The 27,077-nt window shown below is 41.3% G+C and overlaps 1 protein-coding gene across 5 annotated transcripts in view; it reads left to right on the top strand.

Moving 5' to 3' along the window:
- The window catches only part of LOC138300066 (receptor-type tyrosine-protein phosphatase V-like), a 573,371-nt gene that overhangs the window by 386,417 nt on the left and 159,877 nt on the right, over positions 1-27,077 (top strand). For all 5 annotated transcript variants that reach the window (XM_069238934.1, XM_069238932.1, XM_069238933.1 and 2 more), the window contains 5 exons: positions 4,111-4,383; positions 8,137-8,409; positions 10,216-10,488; positions 14,553-14,825; positions 23,594-23,866. In XM_069238934.1, coding sequence (XP_069095035.1) covers positions 4,111-4,383; positions 8,137-8,409; positions 10,216-10,488; positions 14,553-14,825; positions 23,594-23,866 — 1,365 coding nt within the window. The remainder of the gene's footprint in view (positions 1-4,110; positions 4,384-8,136; positions 8,410-10,215; positions 10,489-14,552; positions 14,826-23,593; positions 23,867-27,077) is intronic.

Raw genomic sequence — 27,077 nt, 5'->3', positions numbered from 1 at the left:
CCTCTTCAATCCATATAAAGCCACTCCCTGGCCCTTCAGCTCACTCTAGCACCTTTCTACTTTCTCCCTTTGTGACGCTTTTTCGTTTTTCCCATCTGTCCCATATGTGTCTTTTGTTTGCAGCAAATGCTTGAGGCAGAAGAATAAGCCCCGGCCCTAAAAAATAAGTGCCGGTGCTCAGCACTGGAAACAACAAGCACAAATTAAGCACTGCTCCTGCGGAAGATTTTCAAGTTCATTCCCTCTGACACGAGGAAGACAGTCACCCACGCACTCGTCACTAGCAGACTGGAATACAGCAACACACTCTATGCCGACATCACCAAGAAACTTCAATCCATACTACAAAGAGTCCAGAATGCAGCAGCCAGACTCATCTCGGACATCCCCCGACACAGCCGCATCTCCTCCCACCTCAGAGACCTACACTAGCTCCCAGTCAACAAGCGCATCACATACAAACTCTTGATCCACACCTACAAGGCACTGCACAACTTAGGACCGGCATACCTCAACCACCGCCTCACCTTCTACCAACCCAATAGACATCTCCATTCCTCCCAGCTCGCCCTTGTATCCATTCCCAATATCCGGAAAAGCACAGCAGGAGGAAGATCCTTCTCCTACCTAGCAGCCCAGACATGGAACACACTACCTCTCAAGCTCAGGCAGACCGCATTACTGAAGCAGTTCAGGAAGGACCTCAAGACCAGGTTCTTCGACTGAGCAGCATACCCACAAACAGCGCCCTGAGACCCTATGGGTGATTAGTTGTGCACTATAAATCTATGTTTGATTGATTGAAGATATCTAGTAGTTTGCAAAGTCATGAAGCTGGAATTTGATTTCATTGACAACATTATTGATTTGATGTGTGAAAGTTATTTAAGAGTTAAACATATCTCCCAGCTTTCTGACTTTCTTGGAAGGATTAAATGTTGGATGATTGCATTCATTTGGAAGAAAATGTACACTTCGCTCTCTCAGCATAATGGTCTCATTTGGGTTTTAGGAAGTTAAAGACTGCCTTCTGTCACTCAGCGGAAGATATACTCCAGACCTTTAGTGATTTTAGCCTGGTTCCCCAAGTCTTTTTCCAGGCAGAGATACATTTGTTTGTGTCTGCTACATGCATCTAGAAATCCATGTCAATTTACTAAACTGTTGATATAGTACCTTAAATTACTAACCCTTTACAAATGCTTGTAATGTTGGAAGCCATACTGGCAGCATGTCTTTGAGGTAAGCCGTTGAATGCAGTTTTGTGGAAAGCTAGTTGTGCTGCACTCATGGGTCACTAATTGTGGTCTCTACTTTAGTAATCCTGCAAGGTCAAAAATGTGTATTGTCTTCCTTGGAAGCCAGACCTTAGCCTTTTTCACCCCTAGCTAGCTGTTACCCCCACCTTGCCAGCACACCCCACCTTGCCCGCACCCGTGATACTGGCCATGTGATGTTGCTGATGATTGTTACAGATTCAAATAAACCAGTAGTCAGTATTTCAAACCAAGATAAAATACTATATCAGTTAAAATGACTAACAATATAGAAAGAATACAGCAAACATAATCTAAAAGGGAAATTTTCTAAGCTAAATTAAAGGTTTTGGTCAGCAAATAGTCTGAATAAAGGTGTCAGTTCAGAAGAGCTCTGATGAGAGAATAGTTGCATAAGCATGAAGCTTTCATATTTAAGCCAATGAAATTTCAAGGTGGAAATTATACTCAGCTATAAATCAGTTGACACCTTCTATAAGTGAAAAAGAACTTAAAAGGAAATCTTTCTTGAAGAGAGAGAACCTACGGACCTCAATAAAAAGTCCAGATTGCTCTGGCTATCAAAAGCTTGAGGGACTGGAGTGAGTATCTCAACCTACTCTAGGATCACACACTAATATAATTACAAAATACACAGATGGAAACAACATATTCACTGTTCTCAATATCGAGTAGGATCTCAGCAAATCCTGTGAGCAGGTAAACTCTCCACTTTCTCACATCTTCACGGCAGACCACTGAAATAAGTCCTTGAAAAGATATTTCATCCACATCTTACGATTCACACCGTCCTTCCAATGAGTCATGCTTCTTGCCATCTCCTCTCCTCCTAGTGAGAACCTTACTATCAGTTGTCTAATACAAAATAAGGACCTATTCACTCACTGAGGCTTCTGAAAAGGTACTTCTACAGCAAAAAGAAAAAAATCTTGTTCAAAACAACAGTTCAGCATGAAAACAGGCCTTTCAAAGCGGATATATATTTTACTGTTAATATGGCATCAATAGTTAGTCTAATTTAAGTCAATGCATTACATTATTATATTTATATGCTTGCAACATCTAAGTACGACTACACACTACAAAATTTAACATGCCTATTATTTGGAGTAGACTTTTCCAGTTTTGAATTAAATGTTTTTGATTTACAAAATGAGGAATTTCACTCCATCATTTATACTGAATTGCTAATTTATACCTGGGTTCATGTTTGTATTTTGCATTCAAACAGAAACTGTGATGAGAACTGGTTGAAATAAAGTAATATGATAAACAAAGTTCTTTCCCTTAAACATGAAGATTAAGTGCTAATAGATACAACTTTGAAATAAGAGGCTGTCTGTGTAGTTGTAGCCTCAAGGATTGCACAGGATGCACCATTAGGTGGATGTGGGATTATTATAGACAGGATGTTTTCCTTCATAAATTGAATGCATTGCCATTCAAATGTTTACACTTTGTTTTTGATGTTTGATGGGGTTAAATATTCAGAATTCCTTTTATCTGTTTTGTTACACATGTTCACCTAAGGTGGGTGTCCTATCTTTGTATTCAAATTGTGATTGAAGGATCCAAAGTCAGGATAATCTACCAAGTTTGGTGTAGGGAGTCATACTACTTGACGTCAGTAGATTAATGAATTAATTGGTCAATAAACCTGACAAAACAACGTATGAGTCTGAAGTTCCTTCTGTAGTACCAACATGGAGCAAAGAAAAGTCTTAAAGGAAAGAAAACACATGTGAACTTTATTGATAATTGACCCACAATCGGTAATTTTCATCCTATTAGGACTTGCTGATACTGAGGGAAGTATTTCCAAATAAAACTTTGGAATCTCATTTTAAATACATCAAGTAGCACCTTACAGCTTCCTGCTCTCTTTCTCTGTGTGTGCATTGAAACTCTTCCCTTTCCGTTACTCCTGTACTCTCGCTTAATGGCTGTCCTCCAGCTATCCCGTCTTCATCTGACTTACCTCACTGCTGTTTTCTCCTGGTCCTCAAATGACTATGAAGTGGCCTCAAGCCGATGGAATTGCAATATATAGATTTCATATAATTTTACAGAGACATGTATGGGGTGTGTGATTTCGTGAAAGCATTAATAAAGCTACAAAGACACGCATGGTTGGACTTGGAAGTCGCAAGTGGCAGGGCACCTTGAAAGGTTTGGTGCAATATCCCCCATACCGCAATATCCCTCATGCAGTTCTTGACCCTGTGAACATGAGCTGTGCCTAGGTGCTTGTGAGGAGTGCAGCTTTAGAAACATTCTCTACCTATAGAGATGCTAACAAGGAAAATGTTAATAATCTTCTATTAATCTGCTTGCAGGACACTGGACCTAATCCATCAGGTACTGGCAGAATACTAACCACAAAGGCTTAATTCCTCTTGTTGCTGATTGTTAGAAATGCAGGACTGGGCAAGAAGAATCATGACGTTATCTACATTGAATACCCCTTTAAAGTTAATTGAGTGTAAATAAATTGAAAAAATGCAGTATGAGAAGCCAATCCCTTGTGATGTGAGCCTGGATTGCAGATGTCTGTTCATTTAAATTTTACTTCTATGCACAAATGCAACGTTCTTAAAAGTTCTACGGCCCTTACTTGGGTTCAATACTGAAGCACTCACACCCTACTCTAGTGTTCTGTGGATGTGACCAGCATTAGAGTAACCATTGAAGGGAGCAGAAAAGGAGTGATTTTTCTGCTGGTGAAAAAAGTGTTTGTTTTATTCAAATTCAACCCACCTGATCAGACTTCAAAATTTTAGTGCTTCCTTTGCTGGGACCTGAAACTTATAGATTGCGTTTTTGTTTTCCCCAGAACCTCTACCACCTACGGATGTGAACCTCACAAATGGAGGCAGCTCTACGATGCTCCATGCCACCTGGACTGCCCCTGCTGGGGAGAGAGACTTTTATAGGCTGATTTTACTCAGCAACCAATACCAGGCAGTGGTGAGAGATGTCTCTGTAGGGAACAACCACAGTCTCTTCACCTTCAAAGGTCTGTCTGCAGGGAGCCAGTACATCATGAGGATAGCAGCCGTGTGCCAAGAACACGAATCCTTTTCCCCAAACTTCACGGAATGGACATGTGAGTATTCATTGTATCAATTTGATTTTTTGTAATAGCTATAACTTACCTTTGCAGTTCACATTTATGTATCCCCCAAGTGGCAAATGTTTATATTATAGATATATTATTTTACTATTCACAAAGAAGGTGTAATTTTTAGGCTATTGGGTTATTCCTCAGGTTAGATGAAGTTTCGCTATCCATCAGTTTCTTAAGAATCTGCAGAGCGAGACCGAAAAAAATATATAAATGAGGAAATTAAGAAACTAAACAATTTTTTGTTAAAGACAGTGTAACATAATCCTGTATAGCCAACAATAATGTCAGAAAATGTATGCTACCTGAATACCTTTCCTAGGCTGTCATCTCTCAGCATAGCATTTGAACTTTTTCCAAGTTGATGGGCACCTTAATCATATTGTGTCTTCATCCTTCAGAAGACTCTCCAGCATGGCGAAGTTCACCTCTGCCTGTTCACCTCGTTGGCTGGAGATTAGGCCACATAATGATGTGGATAAACTGAAGATGGCATGTGTCTAAATAATTGTTAATTAACTGTATGGGAAAACTGATATTTAAACATTGAAAGACATGAGTTCCTAACCTAACAATCTTGAACAGTTCCAGCTTGTGAATTTATTAAAAATACCAGTGCCACAGAATTGTAGCTGCAGGGTAAGGCGCTTTTTCTTTTTATTTTCGACAAATGAAGGAGAGGACACAGCTCTTAGAACTTTAACATCTATCTTGATTGTGCTGTGCTTGAGAAAAACATAAAGTGAATTACGTGCTTAGACTCCTCCAACTCCTAGACTTCACTTTCTTATTGTGTTCTTCATTTCATTCTACTCTTCTCAATTATACCTTTCCACGCATCCCAGTCCGGATCCTCACCCACTTCATTTTCCATGCCGTTGGAAATTGGGTTACCAATTGAGGGGAGTGAAACCCTACTCAAGCAGCAACCTAAATCTCTGTCAGGGCGAAACACAAGCAAACCAAATAGTAACCTGTGCTGAGCTCTCTGGTAGCTTGACACAAATTCTGACAGGCTTAATTTTGAGGAAATGTGTAAAGTATTTCTGCAGCACTTCATATAGTATTAAAGTGAAAACACAATACAAGAAAAATCCCACACCAATTTAGAAAAATTGAGTAAAATCAGTAGACCTGGAAATTTCAAAATGTTAAGTAAAAATAGTGCCTAGAAGCACCAAGCACCAATCTGGTCGCAGCCGACTGGTACAAAGTCACAAGTGTAGGCTGACTGCGATGGAGCACAGGTCAGGTACTGGGACCAAGTTAGCCCCACTGAACAAGTTACCTTAAATCCTGGCTGTAGAGCATTGCAAGATCTCATCTCAAGAATGCATTATGCAGCAGCGGTTACATGGAGCTGCAAGGCTGTGATACAAAGTCCTGCATCATTATTGAGGATTCCATCAACAAGGGGCTTGCAATCCAAAGTCCTGCGTTGAAGATTTGTTGCGCACCAGTGATTCAAAAGAAGCTGCAAGGCTGCAATGTGGAGTCCTGCATCGTTGTCAAGGATGATTTCAACATGGGGCTTTTGATGTGAAGGCCTGAATTGAAGATGCGATGTGCAGTGGAGGTTCCATGGAGACTGCGGGCTGTGTCGTGATGTCCAGCTTCAGGGATATGTCATGCTGCAGCAGTTCCAAATGGGAGCTGCGAGGAGATGTGTTACACTGCATCGGTTCTGCCCACAGGACCACAGCTGGGCTGGCAGTGCACTTTCAGGCCTACTTCCTAGGGTCCATGAGTGGAGTGGCACCTCTTGGGAGCAAGACTCTCAGTAGACAGAGTCCAGGTGCAGGGTTCAAGTTGGTTGGAGCCTTTTCTGTTCTTGAGGCTGTGATCAGGAGGCCAGCCAACTATCCCTGGGAGTCATTCTGGTGTCCTGGAATCAAAATGCAGGTCCAGCCCTTTCACTCAGAAAGCAGGGCAGCAAAGTAGCAGTCCTTTTTGCAGAACAGCAGAGCTGTCCTTCTGAGTCTTCCACAGGTCCAGAAGTGTACTAAAGAGTGTGTCTGAGAGTTCTATTTCTTATACCTGGTGCCTTCTTTGAAGTAGGAGAAGTTTGTAGCGAATCCCCTTTCAGGTTCCTGAAGTTTCCTGCCTCCCCTTCCCTAGCTCCAAGCTGACTGCATGAACAATGCAGTGGTGACAAGTCCTTTATGTGAAAGCTGGGCATAGCTTCCTCAATTGCAAGTGCGGCTGTGCCCAGCTCCTCCCTCATCCTGCCAGTTGGTGGCCATCCAGGCACACCTAATCATTCTGTTGTGTGGCTGTCTGGGAGGAATAAACAAACTCCACGGGCAACTGCACCCAGTCATGTAACTCAGGAACAGGGTCAGACCCAAATAGTTAGGGCAAGAAAATGCCAACTTTCTAAAAGTGGCATTTCAAAATTGCAACTTACAATACGACATTACCATTAAAGAGTGTTTGAATTACAATTTCCCGGGCACCAAACATGAAATATTAACCTGATCCCAATCAAAATGTTATTACATATCAAATGTAATGAGGCAATCCAAAGATATCCTGTGGGAGATGTAGTCAGTATTGAAAATAGAATTTGTATGTGTTTTTTCACTACCAAGACATGTAAAAGTTAAAAGGATATGTCAAACTTTTTAAATACACTGCACCCTGCCCTATGGGCTGTTTCGGGCCTTCCCTAGGGGTGACGTATGTACTAAAAAGGAAGGTTTAGGCAAGGCAAAAGGTTTATGTTGCGAAGTCTAAATGGCAGTTTAAAACTGCACACACAGGCTATAATGACGGTACTGTTACGTGATTAAAAGGGCTGTTTAGGTGGGTGGCACAATCAGTGCTGCAGGTCCACTAGTAGCATTTACTTTGCTGGCCCTGGATATATGTAATACCACTTTACTAATGACTTACAAGTAAATTAAATGTGCCAATTGGGTGTAGGCCAATTTAATCATGTTCAGAGGAGAGGGCACAAGCACTTTAAAACTGGTTGCTAGTGGTAATGTGCACAGAGTCCTAAAAACTATCAAAATATTTCAGAAAGCCAGAGGGTGAAGGCACAATGTTTGGGGATAACCCTTCCGGAACGGCCAAGTCCAACACTTGTCCACTCTTCTTCTTAATTCTCCTCTCTTGCCCTAGTCTAAAGACGCTCATGTGTATTTTTGCTGATGATTACTCTTCGACACATTCTCTCCTTTTTACCCCAGTCATCTTTATTTCTCCCTCCACAACTATTCTTCTTCTTGCCCCTTCTACATGATGCAACCCTTTTTGCCTTTCAGTGACCTTCTGCTCATCTCATGACTTCTGTCCCTACTGTAGGGCACTGTTATAAGGTAATCAAAATGCAGTTGAGTAATCCGAGACTTCTGCCTCCATAGTAGATCAAATCTACAGTGCACTGACACCTTTCTTTGGAAAATGTATAGCAAAATTATTAAAATACTCTTACCTGGCCTTCATGAAGAGGGATAGAATTCTACCACTTCTTCATTTCTCTTACATGGGGACTTCACTCTAGGAGAGGCAAGCCCATCCAGATTAGTGGTTTTGAAACAAGTATGGTTTTAGGACAAGGCAAAACTAGACGGTATCACAGGACATTATAAGAGGGCTGCCAGATCGCCCCTATGAATGCACTTGATGCAAGATGTTAACGTTTCTGTGGCTGCAAAGTTCTTCTAAGAGAACTGAGTATACCTAGTCTATACATTAAAACATATTTTATTCTTTACTGTGCTTGTACAGATCCTTCAACACCATCAAACCTTATCCTCAGCAACCTCGGCAGTCCTTCGTCGCTACATGCATCTTGGGATGGATCAGAGGGGTGGAGAGAGAAGTACATGGTTACCTTATATGATGCTTCTTCTGGGAGTGTTGCTTGGAACACATCAGTGGTCATGGCCACTAAGGAGTACACATTTCAGAACCTCCGCCCAGGAAAACATTACACTGCTCAAGTCAGCGCTTTGGCAGGACCGTACAGAGCCACCACGTTGAATGTCACCAATGCAACATGTAGGTATCTGATGAATGGTATTAGTGTCCTACCCACCCCATCAGTTTTGCTTATATATTATGTATCTTGTGAGTTGTGTGTGATGTCATCATGTTAAAGCATCATGTTGGTTGACTGTGATGGGTTGCAGCTAGGTCCAGGCGAAATTTCTCTTATGTGGGTGCAATCTTGCATAATTTTGCTAATTTTGCCTTGGATGAAATTCCTGAAATTACGCTACAATACACCATGTTGCGTGATTACATGCCATTCGCTGTGAATATTTAGTGTATAGGAACAACATGAATGACCAGAACACAGCGTCTGCTGTTTGCTATGCTTTTTTTTTTTTTTTTTTTTAAACATTTTTGAATGGTGAAATATATCTTGACATACAAAATGGACACTCGGACGTATTTCACCCTAAAATAAACCTCAAAATTCCAGGTTTGCCTTTTCTGTAGTTACGCCTACTTTAATTTCATTTTTCCAAAATGTCTCATAATTATGTAAAAGTACATTTCTCACACCCCTAGTTGCACCTAAGATGTGGTACTCATCGTGTTCATTATACAGTAGACCTCCTCTGCTCCACTTTACCCTCCTCCTTGCCTTACCACTTTCGTACCTGAGCACAATAATATCTCAGTGAGGGAAGATATGTGGCTGTTCTCTTACATCTACTAGTCAGCCTATTGTTTACACTGATATGAGCTTCTTTCCCCTAGTCGCTGCTTATGTCCTTCCCTTTCTTGGTGATTTAATTATCTTGTTTTTGCCTTTCACAAGCTGCTGAGATCAAGATCATTACAATTCGGTGTGAATAGCACAACCAATAATAATTAGTGAATTAGGCTGCTGTTGGCGTTGCTCCACGTAAACCACAACAGTAGACATCTATTTCCATATTCCTTTCACTAATTTAAATTCGTTTACTTATAAAATGTATTAAATGCATTTTTGCTGAAGTACTTTTTTTAATGCTGCTCCTAAAAGTCTTTAATATGACTGAATGATTTATAAAACATCTTCTAGATATCAAAAAAGAAAAGGTCGTACTGGAATTGAGCATGTTCCAAGTTTATTTTTATAGTGGCAATGACCATTAAGTGCTTAAACCAAATCAGTGCTTCTATTCCACTTTTTAAGATGGGGCTTGTTGTACTTACTTATGTTTGTAGCATTGTTGGTATGCAGAGCATGCAGGGAAACCCAATGTGGAGCGCGCTACCAGCTGGAGGGTTCTGCGACTGGCAGTGACCCTGAGGCTGCTGTGGAAGCTCCGTGTTTTATCTGCGGTCCCCTGTACCAATAAAGAGACTTTTCAGCATCTAGTTGTGGCGGCATCTGCTTCATTAATAAGGCCCTTAACCTTCTGGAGTGCCCTACCTTCTATTTTGTGTAGAATCAGCTTTTGTGAGGAGATTCAAGGTTATATGTTTTTCGGGCCTGATATTTGTGGCATCTTTGAATACGGTACTAGTATAATGCACACACCAGGTCTTGGCAATGGTGCTCACACAAATAGACTTTTACAAGGCAGAATAAAAGTCATATTACTGAAGACTATGACAGCTACTCTACACTGCATTATCAAAATAAAATTGCACCATATTTCACAGAATATGAATATAATCTCATCCGACCTCCTGTATAAAGGTTATAGTTGTGTTTATAATTTACCCATTGAAGGTGTTTGAATGAACACATTGTTAGCGAGTTGTCTCTTTAGGATGAATGGCTCTATATTAAACGACACAATGGTTTGTTAGTAACCCTTAATAGGGTTATCACTCATCTTAGAACTTTTTTCCTCTTGCTTACAGGTCCCTTGGCCCCACTCCGTGTGAATCTGAGAAACGCAGGCCACTCTAACAGGCTTTATGCCTCCTGGGATGCTGCAGAAGGCGAGAGGGATGGCTACGAGGCCATCCTGTACAATAAGAAGTTAAGCACCATAGCTGGAATGGCATTCGTTGATAGGAACACCAGAAGTTATGTTTTCACTGCCCTTACTGCAGGGATCGAATACATGGTCCAGATTGCTGCCTTCACTGGCGCTTGTCGGAACTTCTCTAAGAACGTCACAGAATGGACACGTAAGTGCGACAGAGTTTTATATTCACTCACCTCTGTACAGTTCTTGAGAATAAGGTTCGATCAAATACGTAGAGGCCATTTCCTTGTAATAGTTTAGTCATGGACCATTATTTTCCTCTGTGTAGTTTGAATTGATATCCTCTGTTCTCGGAGGTTCGATTTTTGCTTTGGAGCGCTGTGATGCGTTCGAAAGTAAAAAGACTGGTTCATTTCTGACATCTAGCGAACGTTTAAGGTATGACATCAGAAAAGGATGTGAGACAGCCCGTAATGACGGATCAGATCCAGGTTACTTGATTTGGCTCCTCCGCATGATGTGGTACCATAGAAGCGGCTTAATTGTCCCATCGAGTTGAAAAGGCTTTCTAGACACCGAGGCCACTTTTTCAACGTTGAGGAAGCTCTCGCAAAGTCAAGGGAATTCTTTCAGTATTCAGGGGTTTGGTTCTATGTGGAAGAATACCTCTTGAAATTTAGGATACTCTTTTCATTTTTGAGGATGGTCTGTGTCAGCAAGAACACTCTTTTGATGTTGGGATGCCCTTTGATTTTGAAAATGCTCTATTTTACATTTTGGGGATATCACAGAAGTCCTGGACTCTTCTTCAGACGAAACAAGCATTAGTACTGCCAATCGGTCTGGCTTTGAAGGAATGTTGTATGAAAATGTTTAAGTATTGCAAGTAAATAGCATGGGAATAGATAAGTATTTTTGTGGAAGCAAAGAACGGTAGAATAATGTTGGTGTAGATTACAAGGAAAGGTTACATTTGCTCTGTCAAGCCAGACATACAAATCCATGCATGTTAATGACTGCCCTCTTCCCATCTGTGCTGCTGCCATAACAAAACAACGTAATATATGTAGTTATCTAAGACTCCTTAAAAGCATTTCAATGTCATGTGTGTGCGCCCCTGAAAGTTCAAGCTTAGGCAGTTGGATAAATAAACACAATAATCACAGCTTAGTAGAGAGTAAGCACTTTTTTATGGAAGTACACAACTTCTGCCCAATAAAAACATGTACTCCTCACTCCAATTGTTAAAACAACTTGTACGTTACTAGAAACCATAATATTGAATACCCCTAAAGATCTACACACTTTAATTCCTTCCAACATTTGGAATAATAAATTTATTAAATTAACTAATAGACCAATTTATTGGAAAACCTAGAGAAAATCGGAGTTAATATGGGTCACCTAAATATTATATCGGGACTCCCTTCTCTCCTTTTCACAGACTCAGTCACTTCTTGGACTTTCATCATCTCACCATAGGTTCTAGCTTTTACAGATTGCCATTCTTGAAACACAATATTTTCAAATCCAACCTTCCCTTTTCCCTGGTTTAGCAAACTCCTCTTGGTTACCTTCTTCACACAAATCCAAAGGTCTCACCATTTATTCACACTTACAATGCATCTCTACTAACAGACTTAAAACAGATACAGAACTATCATGGGAACACGACCTAACATATTGAACTTGTAATCAAATTTGAATAAATATCAATATATCTTCCAGAGCAGCAAATACAACACTAACACTTGTTGATATGTATAATAGGCTATGTTTTAGCCCGGTATCCTTGCATAAAATCAATCCAGATATTCCAGACTCTTGTTGGACATGTTCAGCACAACATACAGATCTAAAATCTTTAGTATCCACATGCCCTTTCGTCTATAATTTTTTGTCACAAATTTGGAAAAAAAAAAGAATTAAATCTTTATTTCCATGTTCTTTCTCCATTTCTAATATATTTTGAGGAAGCATATCCGATGATTGGGCAGATGTAATACTGAATGTCAAAATAATAAATTTATTATTAGCAGTTGCTTTTCAGCAAATAACATGAAATTGGAAAACATTTACTCAACTATTTTCTAAAGCATGGTGATGTGATGTCTGCCATAATCATAAACTGGGCACAGCATACATGCACCCTATACATCTTTCTTAAGACGAAATAACTTATGGATCCCAGTTACCTACTTCCTTAACACATTCTGCCAAATCATTGTTTGTCACCTCACCTAGTACAGAAGTTCTTCAACCACCATGACTTTCCAGCTTTCATAATTTTACCTTTCCTATAATATATATTACTTTGTTTCCTTGCATTTTTATGAGACTACATTTCCCATGAACCATATACCCCCTTTCCAGGCACGGTATATATTTATACTGATTTCCATATTCTAATGTTTCCCTTATTTAAATTGTTGAATATTCTCTGACTGCATCCTATTTATCATAATAAACTTATACCTTCAAAACATGTGCTCCTGGCTCCCAGTCTGTGGCGGAGGCAAAGGCCCTCTCTAGCAATTCTCATTTAATTATCTGGCGACAGTTGCGCTTTCAAACCAGACCATAACCAGCCAGATAGTCCATACAGAGCAGTTGTGTTGCTGGATCATGTTCTAAAGCCAGTGAATAAAAACTCAAGATGGTTCATTGATGTTTTCCCCTTGAGTTTATACATAATTATGACACCTCCTTCAACACATTTTAAATCACTGTATCTTTCATCCGCACTATGAAGGCAATTTGCCCTGGAATATTCACCCTCTGGGCTCAGGCACATAACCTCTTCGCACCTCTGCCTCTGGCCCGTATCTGTCTGTGGCTCTGGAAATACACAGGGACTGCCATAAGTGCTGACCTGGCAGCAATCTCCTCTGACATGTTTCTTCTGTTTTTGTCTTTCTGGAATGGTTTTAACCTGGCAGTATAGCTGTGATCCTGTATTGAGAGCTGCCAATACACCGTAATAGCTCCTAGTTCAGTGTGCCACAGGCCTCAGTATAAGGATGAAGCATCCTCATGCCACCCAGGCATATGCCTTCAAATGGCACAGCTGCTTAAAGCAATGACATCCACTGACCTCTCTTTGTAGGTGTCTAAATGCTGCCAGACAACTTTGAGATACTCGGGCTTGGCAACTTCATGCCCCTTCATCAATCTCATTCAGAGGTAGTTTCAACAGTCCACCCTTCACCTTTGTTAACCTGTTCATGGTTTTTGCATCTGTATTTTCAAAATAAAAAAGTGATAGTCATCTCAAAAGATTATTTTACACGTCCTTCCCAGATTATGAGCCGTCCTCATCATCCAATTTGAACACATAACAAAATGCGCTCAAGAGCCTCTCTGTGCAGATAAAATGATTTTGTGTTGCTGTATTGCGATTTACTCAGGTTTTTAGGAGCATTTTAGGTATATGTTCCAACTGAATAATTAATTCCTCCTGCTCATCTTTATTGATTGTTATTTCTGCTGCTGATTTATCGAAAATTAATTGAGATAGAATCGGTATCTGGACCACTGGCTAAGCATCGTTGGGGTTTTTTTGGGAGCCGGTGCCAGATGGGGTCATTTGGAACAAATTGGAGTCAATGTGTCTAAAGTGTATTGGCAGAAACCTATGTAAAAGTCACTGTTATGGAGTTGTGATCTTTAAACGAGACAAATGACTTATTTGAAAGCTTGGAATTATGGACGCGCCAGAAAACTACCCAGGAAGAATTAACTGCCTCTTGGTTCTCTTGTTAAGCATAATTACTTGCATTTAACTAGTTCATAGTTAATGCCAGAATTCCACATGTTTATTAGAATAATCCCAGCAATGTGTTTTAATAATACTAACCGTGTTTACACGGTTATATATACAATTCAGGGATAATACCAGGAGTAAAGACAAAAACACTGCATGCATTGTAACTTATCTTTAGTTAATTTTATTGGATATTTGAGCATGAGCACACAAATCACCTTAGTAATGGGATGCATTAAGTTCTGGGCTGGACAAAACCCCTTTTGGTGGAAAAATGATGAACAGTGTCGGATAGTGTTGCTGCGCCCATCGATGTACATTTAAGTGACTGCAGGGAGAGTCGACGTTTCTCTTTTCTCAGTACGTGTCCATTTTAGAAAGGCTGTGGTATGCAACGTTACCAAATAGATTACAGGGGGCCTCCGATATTACGGGATGTTGCATCAAACTGGTCTTTTTTGGAATGTGTACTGTGGACAAGAGCTTGTCTTCTTTTTTTCCAGATCCCTTAGCTTCGCCCCAGGTGTTTATGGAGAACGAAGGCAGCCATGACAGTCTGCAAGTGATCTGGGAGGAACCCACGGGCGTGAGAGATCGATATGCGCTGGCACTGTATGATGGAGAAGGGCAAGTCGTCGCTGAAGAAGCCTCAATAAAAGATGATGTCAGAAACTATACCTTTTTTGGCTTGACCCCGGGAAGCAAGTACCGAGTGGAACTGGTGTCAGTGGCTGGACCCTATAGGACGTTTGCAGCAAACATAACCGACTGGACATGTGAGTGTTCAGGGCTTAGCTGGTGTTAGTGCATTACTTGGAGAAAAAAAACACTGGGTCCCAGATTGTAATACAAGTAGCTTGAAAAACGTAAACTCTACAGTATATTGAAATAAATAATGTGCTGCAATGAATTGTATTCATAAAGAAAACACTGAGATTGACACACTGTGGCATACTAAATAGTTAATGCTGCTTACACTTTTCATTTTGATGGTACTTTACCACAATTCTATTTCACTAGACAATGCTATATCAAGGCCATCACTGCAGGCATTCTTTACCACAGAATGCCAAATGTAGAGATTTTGTGGCCTTCTACCACAGAATGCCAGAAGTATAGGTTTTCGAGGTCTTCTATAGATTCTATCACAGAATGCCAAAAGTAGAGAATTTGTGGTCTTCCTCTGATGTAATGAACTTTCAGGAAGAGAACACAACCTGTCTGGTGCTTCAAAGCTCACTTATCATAGGCCTAATCTGATAAGCAAGAAATCTTTTTCAATCACTTTTATGATTTGTCATGTTGGTGCCATGCTGTCATGTTGATGCTGCGCTGTGTCACGTTGATGATATGCTTTTTCATGTTGGTGCTGTATACATAGGACCGTTCACTACAATTCCTATTTTCTTTCCATACTAAGAGAGTGGAAAGAGGGGACTGGAGAGTGAGCTCCGCTACACACGAGGTGAATGAGCTAAAACAAAATAAAAGTGTCAAATAGAGACAAATCACAATTCTGTTCAGAATAATTTAGTCATATTATAATAAAATACAGCAAGGAGATTGCCTTAAATGTTAAATGTTTTGTGAGAAAAAGGGCTATTAATTGAGCCTGTAGGCAGATGAAGGCGATGTCATTTCATCTGAATCAGCAATTTGTGAGAGAGTTTTCAAAATGGCTGCCTGTGTTGGCAGAATGCAATCACAGAATGAAATGGCCAAAATTGCATGAAGAAAAATTAAGAAGCAAGTCTTTTAAGACTGGAACCTCCTGTAAGGCTCAGGTGTTCTTGTCTGCCTCATCAATGGAAGCTCTTGCATCTCTACTCAGTGGTCTTACTAATGTGTCAAAAATTACCATAGTAATAATAGTCTTAAGAAAGGTCCTTTGAATGTGCTGTGCCTGGTGGCATGAAGGAAGGTGAGGTTGCGCACTAAGGCGAGGGGAATGGCTGAAACTCATGATACATGGAAAGGATGAGCAACAGGCATTGGAGAAAGCTGAAAGAAAGATGAAGCAGGATAATAATTATCAGAATAAAGTCATAAAATTTCGAATTGTCAATAAAGGGTGAAATAGCAGAGAATTTTACATTACTCAGCAAAAGATGGGTGAGAAAGTACAGGGGTACTGTCATAGGAGTTGCAAACAAGGAGACAGTCCGGGACTCTTGAACAGTTCTTTTTCACAAAAGATTCAAGTTATGCTTCTAAATGTCAATCAGGCTAGACATCTTGAAGCACACTAAATGCTAGGCTAGTCTTTAAAACTCTGATTTAGTCTGGTGGATCTAGTCTAAGAATAAAAATCCCTGCTAACATCTTACAGCTTAAGTGTACCATCCTTGTTTATTCAATATACCCACTACCCTTGAACATGGACGTCAATTCACTGAGATGCCAGATGCAGTGGAAGTGGCATCACATGCCTTTGGACTTCCCCTTTTACTCACACACATAAACAAAAAATCACACTCTATCTCTCTCAGATAAACACACTCTCACCTGCAACCAGCATACAACATACATTTAAAAGCATTTGTTATTTAACATCAGTTGCTGTGGAAGGGCATATTCCAGCTAATTGTACTCCATTTGTATTACACTAATAGTAAAGAAGACATTATTATCAATTATTAGTGTAATAAAAAATTGACAGAAAACAAAGAGAGTGGGTACCCAACTGCCACCCATAAGGATGAGCTGCCTCTGTGTTTCTGGCACTGAATTTGCCACCTCTGAGACCAGGGCTCGCAAAGGCAGTGCCAGGGTATGCCAGGGGTCGCAATTGCGACCCCTAAATGAGGTCCATGCCCTTGAATGTCCCAGCACAACCATCTCACATAAACCTCCTTATATATTTCATCATGGTTTACCCATCAATTTGTCCATGTAACCATCATAGCATGACCTTCCCATTAGTCTTTGTCTACCCTTTTCCTTTCCCCTACATTTCTTCATTCTGACTCCGTCCTTCTCACAGCTCAACTGCAACCTCATTCCAAATCTATTGGACCTCCATTTGATTCAAACACCAAGGACAAACCTTACTGATGGTCTCAACACTTTAGCCCCCAAATCACTTCCATAGCGATTTGTCCAACAATTCATGCCCCATCAGGCACAAATTGTTCCTCATAAATGATAAATGCACTGTGTCTTCCTTAGAGAGCGGATAATCTTCCATAAATCCCCCAGCATGTAAAGCATCCTTATTTATTGATTTGGCTTCCTTTTGGCATTATCAACTGATGGGTGCTTTAATACTCCCCAAGTCTCTCTCAAACTTTGAAGTAACTTTTTCCACCCAGCCATCTCTTAATCTCAAGTCTCTTTTCATCTCTTTAAGTAGCATCACTCCCATCACTTAGACCACGTTTTCTGTCCCCCAAATTTCACCAGTGACATGTCTAGCCCACGTCTTCTTTATAATTTTCTATTAATGTTGGCAATATCTGTTCTCCAGTGTTAGAAGCAATATCCCCTTTGGCTGAAGAGATGTCCTACAACTCATTGGCTGCCCTCACCAAATGTCCCGAACCCGCTCCTCTTTAAAACTCCTTTTTCTTTCCAGAATGGCCAAGTTCTGTATCGTCATGTCAGTAGATGCAGCTTCTTCTACCTTAACTTCAGCAGCTTCAAGATTGGAAAGCCTATCTAAAGCATTCTGTTTGTACATACTTGTCCAGTTTACCCTGTGCACACATTCTCCAAAACCTTAACTGGGCCAATAGTTCAGGCATGATTTCCTTATTATTACACTTTCTCCCTCCTTATCTGATCTATCTTTGATTTCCTTAACGATATCAACACAAAGCAAACCACCCTCTGCCTTCACATCATCATTAACCCTATTCTCTTTTCGTATTTATAGCTTTGATACGCTAAACATGTGAAATAATGATAAAGGGATGCAGCACTTGTACACTGCCTCCCTATCTCCTTCTAAATCTTAATATTCTGGTAGAAAACCCTTCAAGACAAAGATTGTGCATAGCTCTAGTGTCAGTTGATCACTGCCTTGCCCACAGTGAAGTTAAACTGCACTGATGGCACACCACATCCCTTATAACACCAATGTCCCCATGAAATGGAAATATTTCCACTCTTCCAGCCATTGCTCCATCCACCACTTCATCTAGTGACCACGCCTTCACTCAGTTGAACCTTCTTGAAAGAACCTAGCAAAGCACTTTGGTCCAGATTCACTGCTATCTTCAACCTGCCCACATGATGTGACATCTTGGCCTCTGACACGAAAAAGCTCAAGGGCCTAAAATATGTTTGACTGCTTGCAAGCAACATTCAAGAACTTCAACAGTGACTGAACTTTCCCTCAATTCAAAGTTCTTGACATCAAGTGCTTTCTTAATGTACGTGACAATAGTTCACACATTTACTTGAGGTAGCCTTGCCTCCATCCTGCGAAAGTCATTTCCACTTCCAAAACTGTTAACCGACTTCACATCACTTCCATATTTTTTCTTGACTTAAGAGCACCCTCAACTCCCCCATTGCTCTCTGGTCATGACCAAAAGCCAAACCACAGCCATCTTCCTCCTTATGTGCAATAAAGAAAAAAAAGTATCCAAATATTCAGTGCCTGATTTAGAGTTTGGAGGACTGGTTAATCCATCACAAACTTGATGGATATTCAGTCCACATAATTACAAGTGCATTAAGGTATAATTCACTTGTAATTAGCTGATGAGATACCCGACACATTTCTGAGGGACTAACTCGACTAGCAAACTCTAAATCAGGCACTTACTCACCAATGGACATGTCTGTCAAATAAGAAAAGAAACATCACTAGGAGAGTTATATTTCTCAAACGGCATTCAGCACATTGTACTACCCCTTGGTAAGGACTTCTCAATAAAAGTGCTACTAATAAATTGCAAACCTAGCAGTGCAGAAGTTCTCTGGATGCACCTGTGAAAGTAAAAAGGCTGAATTAATGTGACACAATGCCATCCCTACCCACTTTCCACATTGTCTCACTAGTCTCTCTGCATCATCCAGAATAGTGTATTGCTTTTAACTGCCCTCTTCCAGAATAAAGACACTAACTATTATGCCTTAAGTCACGTCAGTTGATGAATTAAGTTCACTTTGTATGGAACTAGTTATCAATATCCAATGACCCAAAAGGCCTACAAGCCTACCCTTTCTATTTCTTTTTTGCACATTTATCCTCACCATCTTGTGTATTGCCTTTGATGATTTCAAATTCTCAGTCCATTTCCTCTTCCTTAGCACCACGTGCCAAAACATAAACCCTTTCCTTAAACCCTGTTCAAAACTCCCTCTGCCTCCTGTCCATTTAACAAGCTGGCTGAAAATTCATGACTTTAACATAAGTGGTGTTTGAGTCCTTTACCAAATTTCCTTGCCATTGTAGACCCGAACTGCTTATCCCTGTGATATACATCCAGTCTTCCCGAAGCAGTTTTTGGCTCCCGGTTCAAAATATAAAGAGGTCCTTCTGTAAAACCCTCTGTTAGAGGAATCGCCTTCCCCACCTGCCTCCAGCTGTGGCTCTCCCAGATCACCTACCTCACAGGAGGCGCGACACCCCACAAAGGATAAAGGGACTAAGATGGCAAACCATGGGCACTGATCTAAGTTAACATCATCCACTTAAGTTACAAATCAACCCCCTTTCCCCTAAGTATCTGCTGTCGTTTGTGTCAGAAACTCCTCATTAGATCTGAGCCATGTCATCATGTCTCTGAAGTTAGCCCACACAGTGGTGCTGGAACAAGTTTTAGAGTGGGGGTGTTGCCCATTGAGCAGAAGAGTAGTATTGATGCTATATATATCTGGTGTCGCATTTTGGAGCATACTGTCACACGCATTACTAAAGCGTGATGTGGCAGCGCACTATCATTTACAGACAATACATTTTCCACAACCAATAATGTCTGGAAATTGGGGTTCAGCAAGAAAAGTGTCTTGATTGGTTATGCTCCTATTAAAATATTTGTTTCCATCACACTTCAAAAAGCTGCTTAACTTGTGCTTTCCTAACTGCCCATTAATCTTCAAATATTTGTACAGTTCATTTATGGGTATTTCAGTTTTGTTGTGTGTTAGGAAAAAAGCTACATCCTATGGTCTTCCCTTTAACACCAGCAAGATTGTCACATAATTCACTTTATAAAATCCGCACACTCACCAGTCAGAGAAAGAAAAGTAAACGCCAGTGTCCGTGTTAAAGAATAAGCAGCGATTTGTCTGAAGACTAGCCTTACAGTTGATCTCGGACTTTGAATATACAACAAATGCAACACGTTAAAAATAAAATTTAAAGTGATCTGTAATGTTTTTTCACCCTCAGAACTCCAGCATGGTTGTTTTGAGGGTGCTGTAGCACCCCTGCTCCCTTACTTCCAGCAGCTAGAAGCCCATACTTTTTAAATGGCATCAAAACTCCCACTCCAGTTTCATGCGAGTAAATTCCACTCACCATTCCACTTCTCAATATGCTTCATAAAGTTAAAAAGTTCAATGCAATATTACTGATAGCATTCACAATACATGCTAGCATAGCCTAGAAAAGTGGGTGTCCTATACGTGGTACCCTATCAATTGCTTTTCTTTTTAAACCTCTTTCAACCTCACCTCCCTGTGCAGCAATTTAAAATGCAAAATCATCAATAAAGTCCACCTTCCTCCATTTTTTAAAATGTTGTCATCACTATTGAATGGATAATAATTTGGTAATACGCATGCACAGTAATTTGCAGCCTTCATCAATGCACTCATGTTTTCTTCTTCCCCTTCTTCAACCTTACACTCTATTTTGGCCCCTCTCCGAAACACCCAATTTTGTGTTCAGCAACACAGTTTTCTTGTCACCTCTTCTGCATGCTACCCATTTTAACACTCCGTCTATTTCGTATATATTTACCCAGCAAACCTTTGTCCTTCTGTTTGTTACTTTCACAAACCAACACCTCGGTATCTCTCCCAAACCACCAAAACCTCCTGGAATCAATCCTTTTTAACCTCTCGCCCATTTATCTCCCCCCATGGAAACCCTGATGTACTTGTCACCCTGTTGAAAATGTGAAAAGGCAAAGAGAAACCCACTTGTCAAAACCCCTTTCAGAGGGCCATGAGGCACGCAAGGGCTACTGGGCCCAACTATGGAGGTTGAGGCCTTTTACTCCTGATGTCTCCAGACCTGACCTACTATGGAATCCGCTCAACTGGGCCAAGTACCCCTTCTGCACTTGCCTCTCAGTGGTTTCTGTGGTCGAGCAGTCAAGGCCCCATTGGTGAAGTGGGGGTCTGGGGGATGTAGGTACAGGTCAGTGAACACAACTCAACCTCCTTCTTAGAGTCCTTTTCCAGACACCAAATGTGATTTAGGGGTCCGGGTCGGTGACGTTTTATGTTGGGATTCTGCTTCCTTTTAAAGTGGGCACTTCTAATTTTCATCTTCCTTCATAAAAGAGGTCTGACACAGAAGGCATGATGCCAAAGCTGATAGTTCACAGCACAATTCATGAAAGTGCCCAGAGTTCACAGCTGGAAGTCAGCCACAGTGATATGTGCAACAAAAGAGTAATCCCAGACCCCCAGCCATACTCTTTATGGTTTTCTTCTCAGCCCTGTATCCCAGCTTGAGATGTGTTCAGGTCCCTTCCTTGTGATCTATCACTGAATCAAAAAGCAGGTTTTTGGAGTGGAAAGGGAGTCTCTTTCTTTTTCCTTCAAGTGTCTCCCCACCCAGCTTACAAGAATGCAGCAATACACAAATCTGTCTGGGGGAATTCCTTTCCTCATCATCTCTTTGCCAGCCAGGACTGGGCATCCCAAAATGGAACACCAGCCCCCCCCCATACAATGTACCATTGCAGGTACCCTTCCTCTGTGTACTTTCACCCCTCACTTTGGCTCTGTGCATTTTACCCTTACACATGCATTTAGTTCACACGCTCAAGATGTACACACATTTCAGCACTGAGGCTCTTCTATAATTAACCAGGGTGTGCTCTTTACAAACATATACACTGCCAGCACACACACTCACTATGTGTGTGCTGCACAACACTTCACCCTTCATATATTTTACTGCACACAGGTATAAATATTCCTTGTACTTATCTACACATTCACTGCACAGCAGTACATTTCTTATGTTATGCATTCCTCTCAGGCACACATGCACTCAGTACATTTATTAACCACACATGCACAACACAGTACTGCTCTATCCTTGCACTGTACCTTTTCAAGGCACACATACAAGTAACAGATTCACTACTCCTGTGTTGTGCAGCACTCCACAGCGTACCTTAAGTAGGACAAGGGTGAGTTAAGCACACAGCAGGGGAACTTTTAAAAAGTTGAGCGAGTCTGTAGGCCTCACTTTAGTGACATAGGGTAAAGAGATCCCGTTCACTATTACCGATCACTATCTGTATGCTGCCACCACCACACTTATGCCGCTTAACTCTTGGTGAAGGCGGTAGCCTTCAACCACTATGAGGATAGTGCTTTGGGTGTCCCTCCCAGTCCAACAAGACTGCAATTCATGAGACAGGCCTATGCCATTGCACACACACATGATCTATGTTTGTCTATGACAAAAAAATCAGCATTAGGGATCCAGGCAACTGTGCATGTGGGCACTTTGGGCAGGGGTGCATGTCTTTACTAGGCAGAGGACTTTCTAGTCCCAGTACCACTTCTGGCGTTCCATAATTCCACAACAACATGCCACATCAGGCAGCATCTCCCACCTAAATGGCCCTATTCTTCCACAGCCTAATAGATAGGGTCTGGTGATGGATGGGTGGAATACCATGTGGATATTTTGACTGAAGTTAAAGATGTGATGTTTGCTCCAAGTAGTGGACTTCTTTCCAATGACTGAGATAGTCATTTTGCTCTGCAGTAGCCTAAAGAGTTTTGCCTGCCAAGTACGTGCACCAAATGAAATACTGGTGGAAATAGAGTTCTTCTTGGTTAACACAGAAATATATGAGGGCTGGCATAGTGCTAGTTGTCAAAGCAGTTGAGATTTCCTAGGATACATAGATTCAGACTGTCTACCATAATGTCTGATATTGAATCCAGAGCATCTGCAAAAATAAGGGATGTATGTGCGGGGGGACCAGTAGATGAGAAGGAAGGAGATGGAGGATGTTAAGCTTGATGTCACATTTTTCATAGCATCCCCATCAGGGAAGTGACAAAGTTCTACAAAATAGTTGCAACGTTGTTGGAAGTGGTGCAAAATATATTCACAATTATAAACTGCAGCCCTCTAACAATTTAAGCTCTGGTGTTGTAAAATCAAACTGTCCTGTTTTCAAACCTGTTTTTCATAATTTTTGCCATTTAGTGCTATCGATTTCCTTTCGAGAGGTTTGACTACGTTGACATTTGAATGGTACCTCACATGAATTCTTGTATATTTGAAAATAACTTTCATCAAGGAGTAAGGTGCAATCTTTACTCCTCTGTTGTTTTAATTTTTTTACGACTTTTTTTCCAGAATGTAACACTCTTTCCTTGATTCACACAGACCCCCTAGAACCGTCTGGTGTCCAGGTAAATAACTTGGGCAGCACGGACAACCTGCATGTATTCTGGGAGGAAGGTGCGGGAAAGAGAGACAGCTACCTGGTAATCTTGTATGATTCTCCGGCCAATCACATCAAGGAGAAGGCCTCTGTTGGAAGGGCCACACATAATTACACCTTCTCTGGGTTAACCTCGGGGAGCAAGTACAGTGTTGAGATCTCTGCCATCGCAGGACCCTACGCAGCTCCAGCAGCAATGGTCACAGACTGGACATGTAAGTACGGCACTGGTGCCAGTGCGTGAATGGCGGTGAAATATAGGTTGGTAACAATGGCCGTTCTACCTACAGCCTTGGACCACAACAGTTTTCGTAACGTTATTTATTTATTTATCCTGCGCGTTATGCACTTATTTCTTTCTTTAAGAGAGTTCCATGATTTCTTTTTTGTGGAAAATGAAAGTGGTATAGACCAGCCTGATAGTGTTGGGGAGAGAGGCTGCTGTCCACTTTTTAAAGGTATCAACTTACACCATATACCTATAATAGTAGATAAGCGGATCGCTCTGTGAAAACTAGATCTGTTTCATGGAAGTTTCATGCATTACATAGAGGTCAATGTGGTTACCCCAATTGTTCACTCTACAGCCAAAAAATCCAGAGCAGAGGCTAAACAAAGCGCTGAGCTGGATTTTAGTATAGAATCATTACTAAATACTTTTTTTTCAAAAAGTCGCATACAAAAGAGTATTGGGTCTGTAAACCTTAGTTGGCATTAATGAAACACTGCTATCACGTTTCTTTTCTTTCACCAGTGAGAGTTAGTTTCAAGTACCAGTGGTTGTTTGATGTGGGATGTTATTAAATGCCCATATCCCTTAAATCATTATACCCACACGTCGACTTTATCTATTAACTTTGGACTCATTTAACTTTTAATCAAACATTGTGGTCTGAGCTAATGTGTTTTGTCTAATCATTGATCTGTGTGAACACTTCATGAGAAATGCAGTTTGGCAGGACACTGCTTACATTTTCCAGTCCTCTGACCAGTGTCTGCATTCTGTGTGAGAGAGAAGTGTATCTTCACCATTAAAGTCAAAATCGTGCCCCCTTTTGTTTCTGTAGTGACCCACATGTTCTTGAGCGCCTAAACATCCAGATGAAGCATCCCTAGTCTTTCTGAAGCATTCCAACCAGAAAGTAATTGATGGTCAGGCATTCAAAAGCAAATTTGGCTAGCTGCAGAATTGTCCATGGTTAACGTGCTTTCCAAACAAACTGATTAATTCCGATACTAAGTTGTTCTATTTTGTAATTTTAGTCAAACTTCTTTTAAGGAGCAGTTGCGACCCAATTAGAATAGTCTAACAGATTGTGGTTGGGGGAGGGAGGATAATATATTCCTTTCTACTGAGCCACTGCATCTTTCACTACTCTGAAGCCTATATGGCAAGCCTTTAGCAGGAACCGGAGGGCAGCCAGACCTCAGCCCGTCTGTGCCAAAATGAAGCCTTGGAAATGCATTCTGCCCTCTCCATGTAGATGTCCATCACCTACTTCACGAAGATGGAATCTAGGTTAAGCTATACTACTGGAATTTTTATTTATGTGGGACTTCAACATGTCGTAGATGAAAAATAACCCCTTCACGCTGTTCAATGGAGATTAAATGTGCAGTCAAATGAAGGCATCTTAGCTGACTGAAGGCAGTGTTTATAGCCTTCGTCTGCCAGAGTCCAGGTTCTCTCGTTCTCTCTGCTTGTCTAACTAATAGTTTGTTTATTTGGAGAAAGGTTGAGTTTTGAAGGTTTACGTGTTTTATCATTAATTTTCGTAAATATATACTGTCTTTAAATATTTACACGAGAGCCCGAGAGATTGAAGTAAATATTTGCACTGGCAGAGTACTTGCTCCAGGTTTGTGCACATAATTTTATCACGTATATTAGATATTTATCTATGCATACAACAAAAGCAAATTGCAGTTACTTCTGTGAAGTTTGTTACATGTAACTACTGCTTGTGTGATAAAAGAAATATTGTACCATGTGGTCTTGTATTCCATTTGTAACATGGCACTACACCTCTGCCCTTTCCTACTGCTCTGCGCTTGTGCTATGTAGGGCCCTCTGTTTGTGGGTGATGGAGAAGTTCTGCTGTTCATAGCCTGACCATGAGCCCCATCTTTGCGAATGTGAACTGGTATTTTATAGCACCACAAGTGTCACAGAGACTCTGCAAAGGTAGATTTATCGATCAGAATTCTTGAGGCATTTAGTAATATCGATGATAACTACTGTACATAGCCAGCACAGCACACATCCAGGCCTGGGTGGACACTATCAAAATAGTTTTTTAAAACGCCGAGGCTCCTAAACCTTTCAGGGCACCACCGGGTAGGCCCTGGTTTAACAGCTCTGACGTCATGCCATCTAAGATTATAAACAATTCAACTTAAATCTTGATGGGGAATCACATTTAGGGCCTGATTACAACTTTGGAGGACGGTGTTAATGCGTCCCAAATGTGACGGATATACCACCTACCGTATTACGAGTCCATTATATCCTATGGAACTCGTAATACGGCTGGCGGTATATCCGTCACATTTGGGACGGATTAACACCGTCCTCCAAAGTTGTAATCAGGCCCTTAGTCTTTTTTGTCGGAGGAGATGCTTTTCATAGGTGAGGGGGTCAGTAGAGAGAACATTGTAAACACATCGCTGTGGTAGCCATGTCCCGTGGAGCATGCAGCGTGGGACCACACATCGCTGTGGTAGCCATGTCCCGTGGAGCATGCAGCGTGGGACCACACATCGCTGTGGTAGCCATGTCCCGTGGAGCATGCAGCGTGGGACCACACATCGCTGTGGTAGCCATGTCCCGATGGAGCATGCAGCGTGGGACCACACATCGCTGTGGCAGCCATGTCCCGTGGAGCATGCAGCGTGGGACCACACATCGCTGTGGTAGCCATGTCCCGTGGAGCATGCAGCGTGGGACCACACATCGCTGTGGTAGCCATGTCCCGATGGAGCATGCAGCGCGGGACCTTTAAGGATAGTGGAGAGCGACAACAGCATTGAGTGTGAACTGAGGGTTACATACTAAGCACATATGACAGTGATGTGGGCTACAGGAAGTGTTTACTAGACTAGACGTTGTCATGGGCTAAAAGCACTGAGGGAGTACGAAGGATCAGACCTAACCCTGCCAGGTAGTCACGAGGACCGTAGTCTGGCCTCTTGCCAGAAATGCCATGCCTTGGTCCTCTGACTAATGACCTTCCGAAAAAAAGTGCTAACAAATCAGTTGTATAAACCTTTGTGAAGTGACGAATGGTTTCTCACAAATTGCTATTCAAAGTAGCAGAAGAGACGGTGCATTTACAGCAACAGAACATTCGTTCCTCACACACAGGACAAGTACAGTACACAGCAGCATCAACACGTCTACAACAGGCGCAGTACTGCAGAAGCAGT

The sequence above is a fragment of the Pleurodeles waltl genome, chromosome 6, assembly GCF_031143425.1.
Source record: "Pleurodeles waltl isolate 20211129_DDA chromosome 6, aPleWal1.hap1.20221129, whole genome shotgun sequence".
Classification (NCBI taxonomy): Eukaryota; Metazoa; Chordata; class Amphibia; order Caudata; family Salamandridae; genus Pleurodeles; species Pleurodeles waltl.
This window is presented reverse-complemented; position numbering and strand designations above follow the sequence as displayed.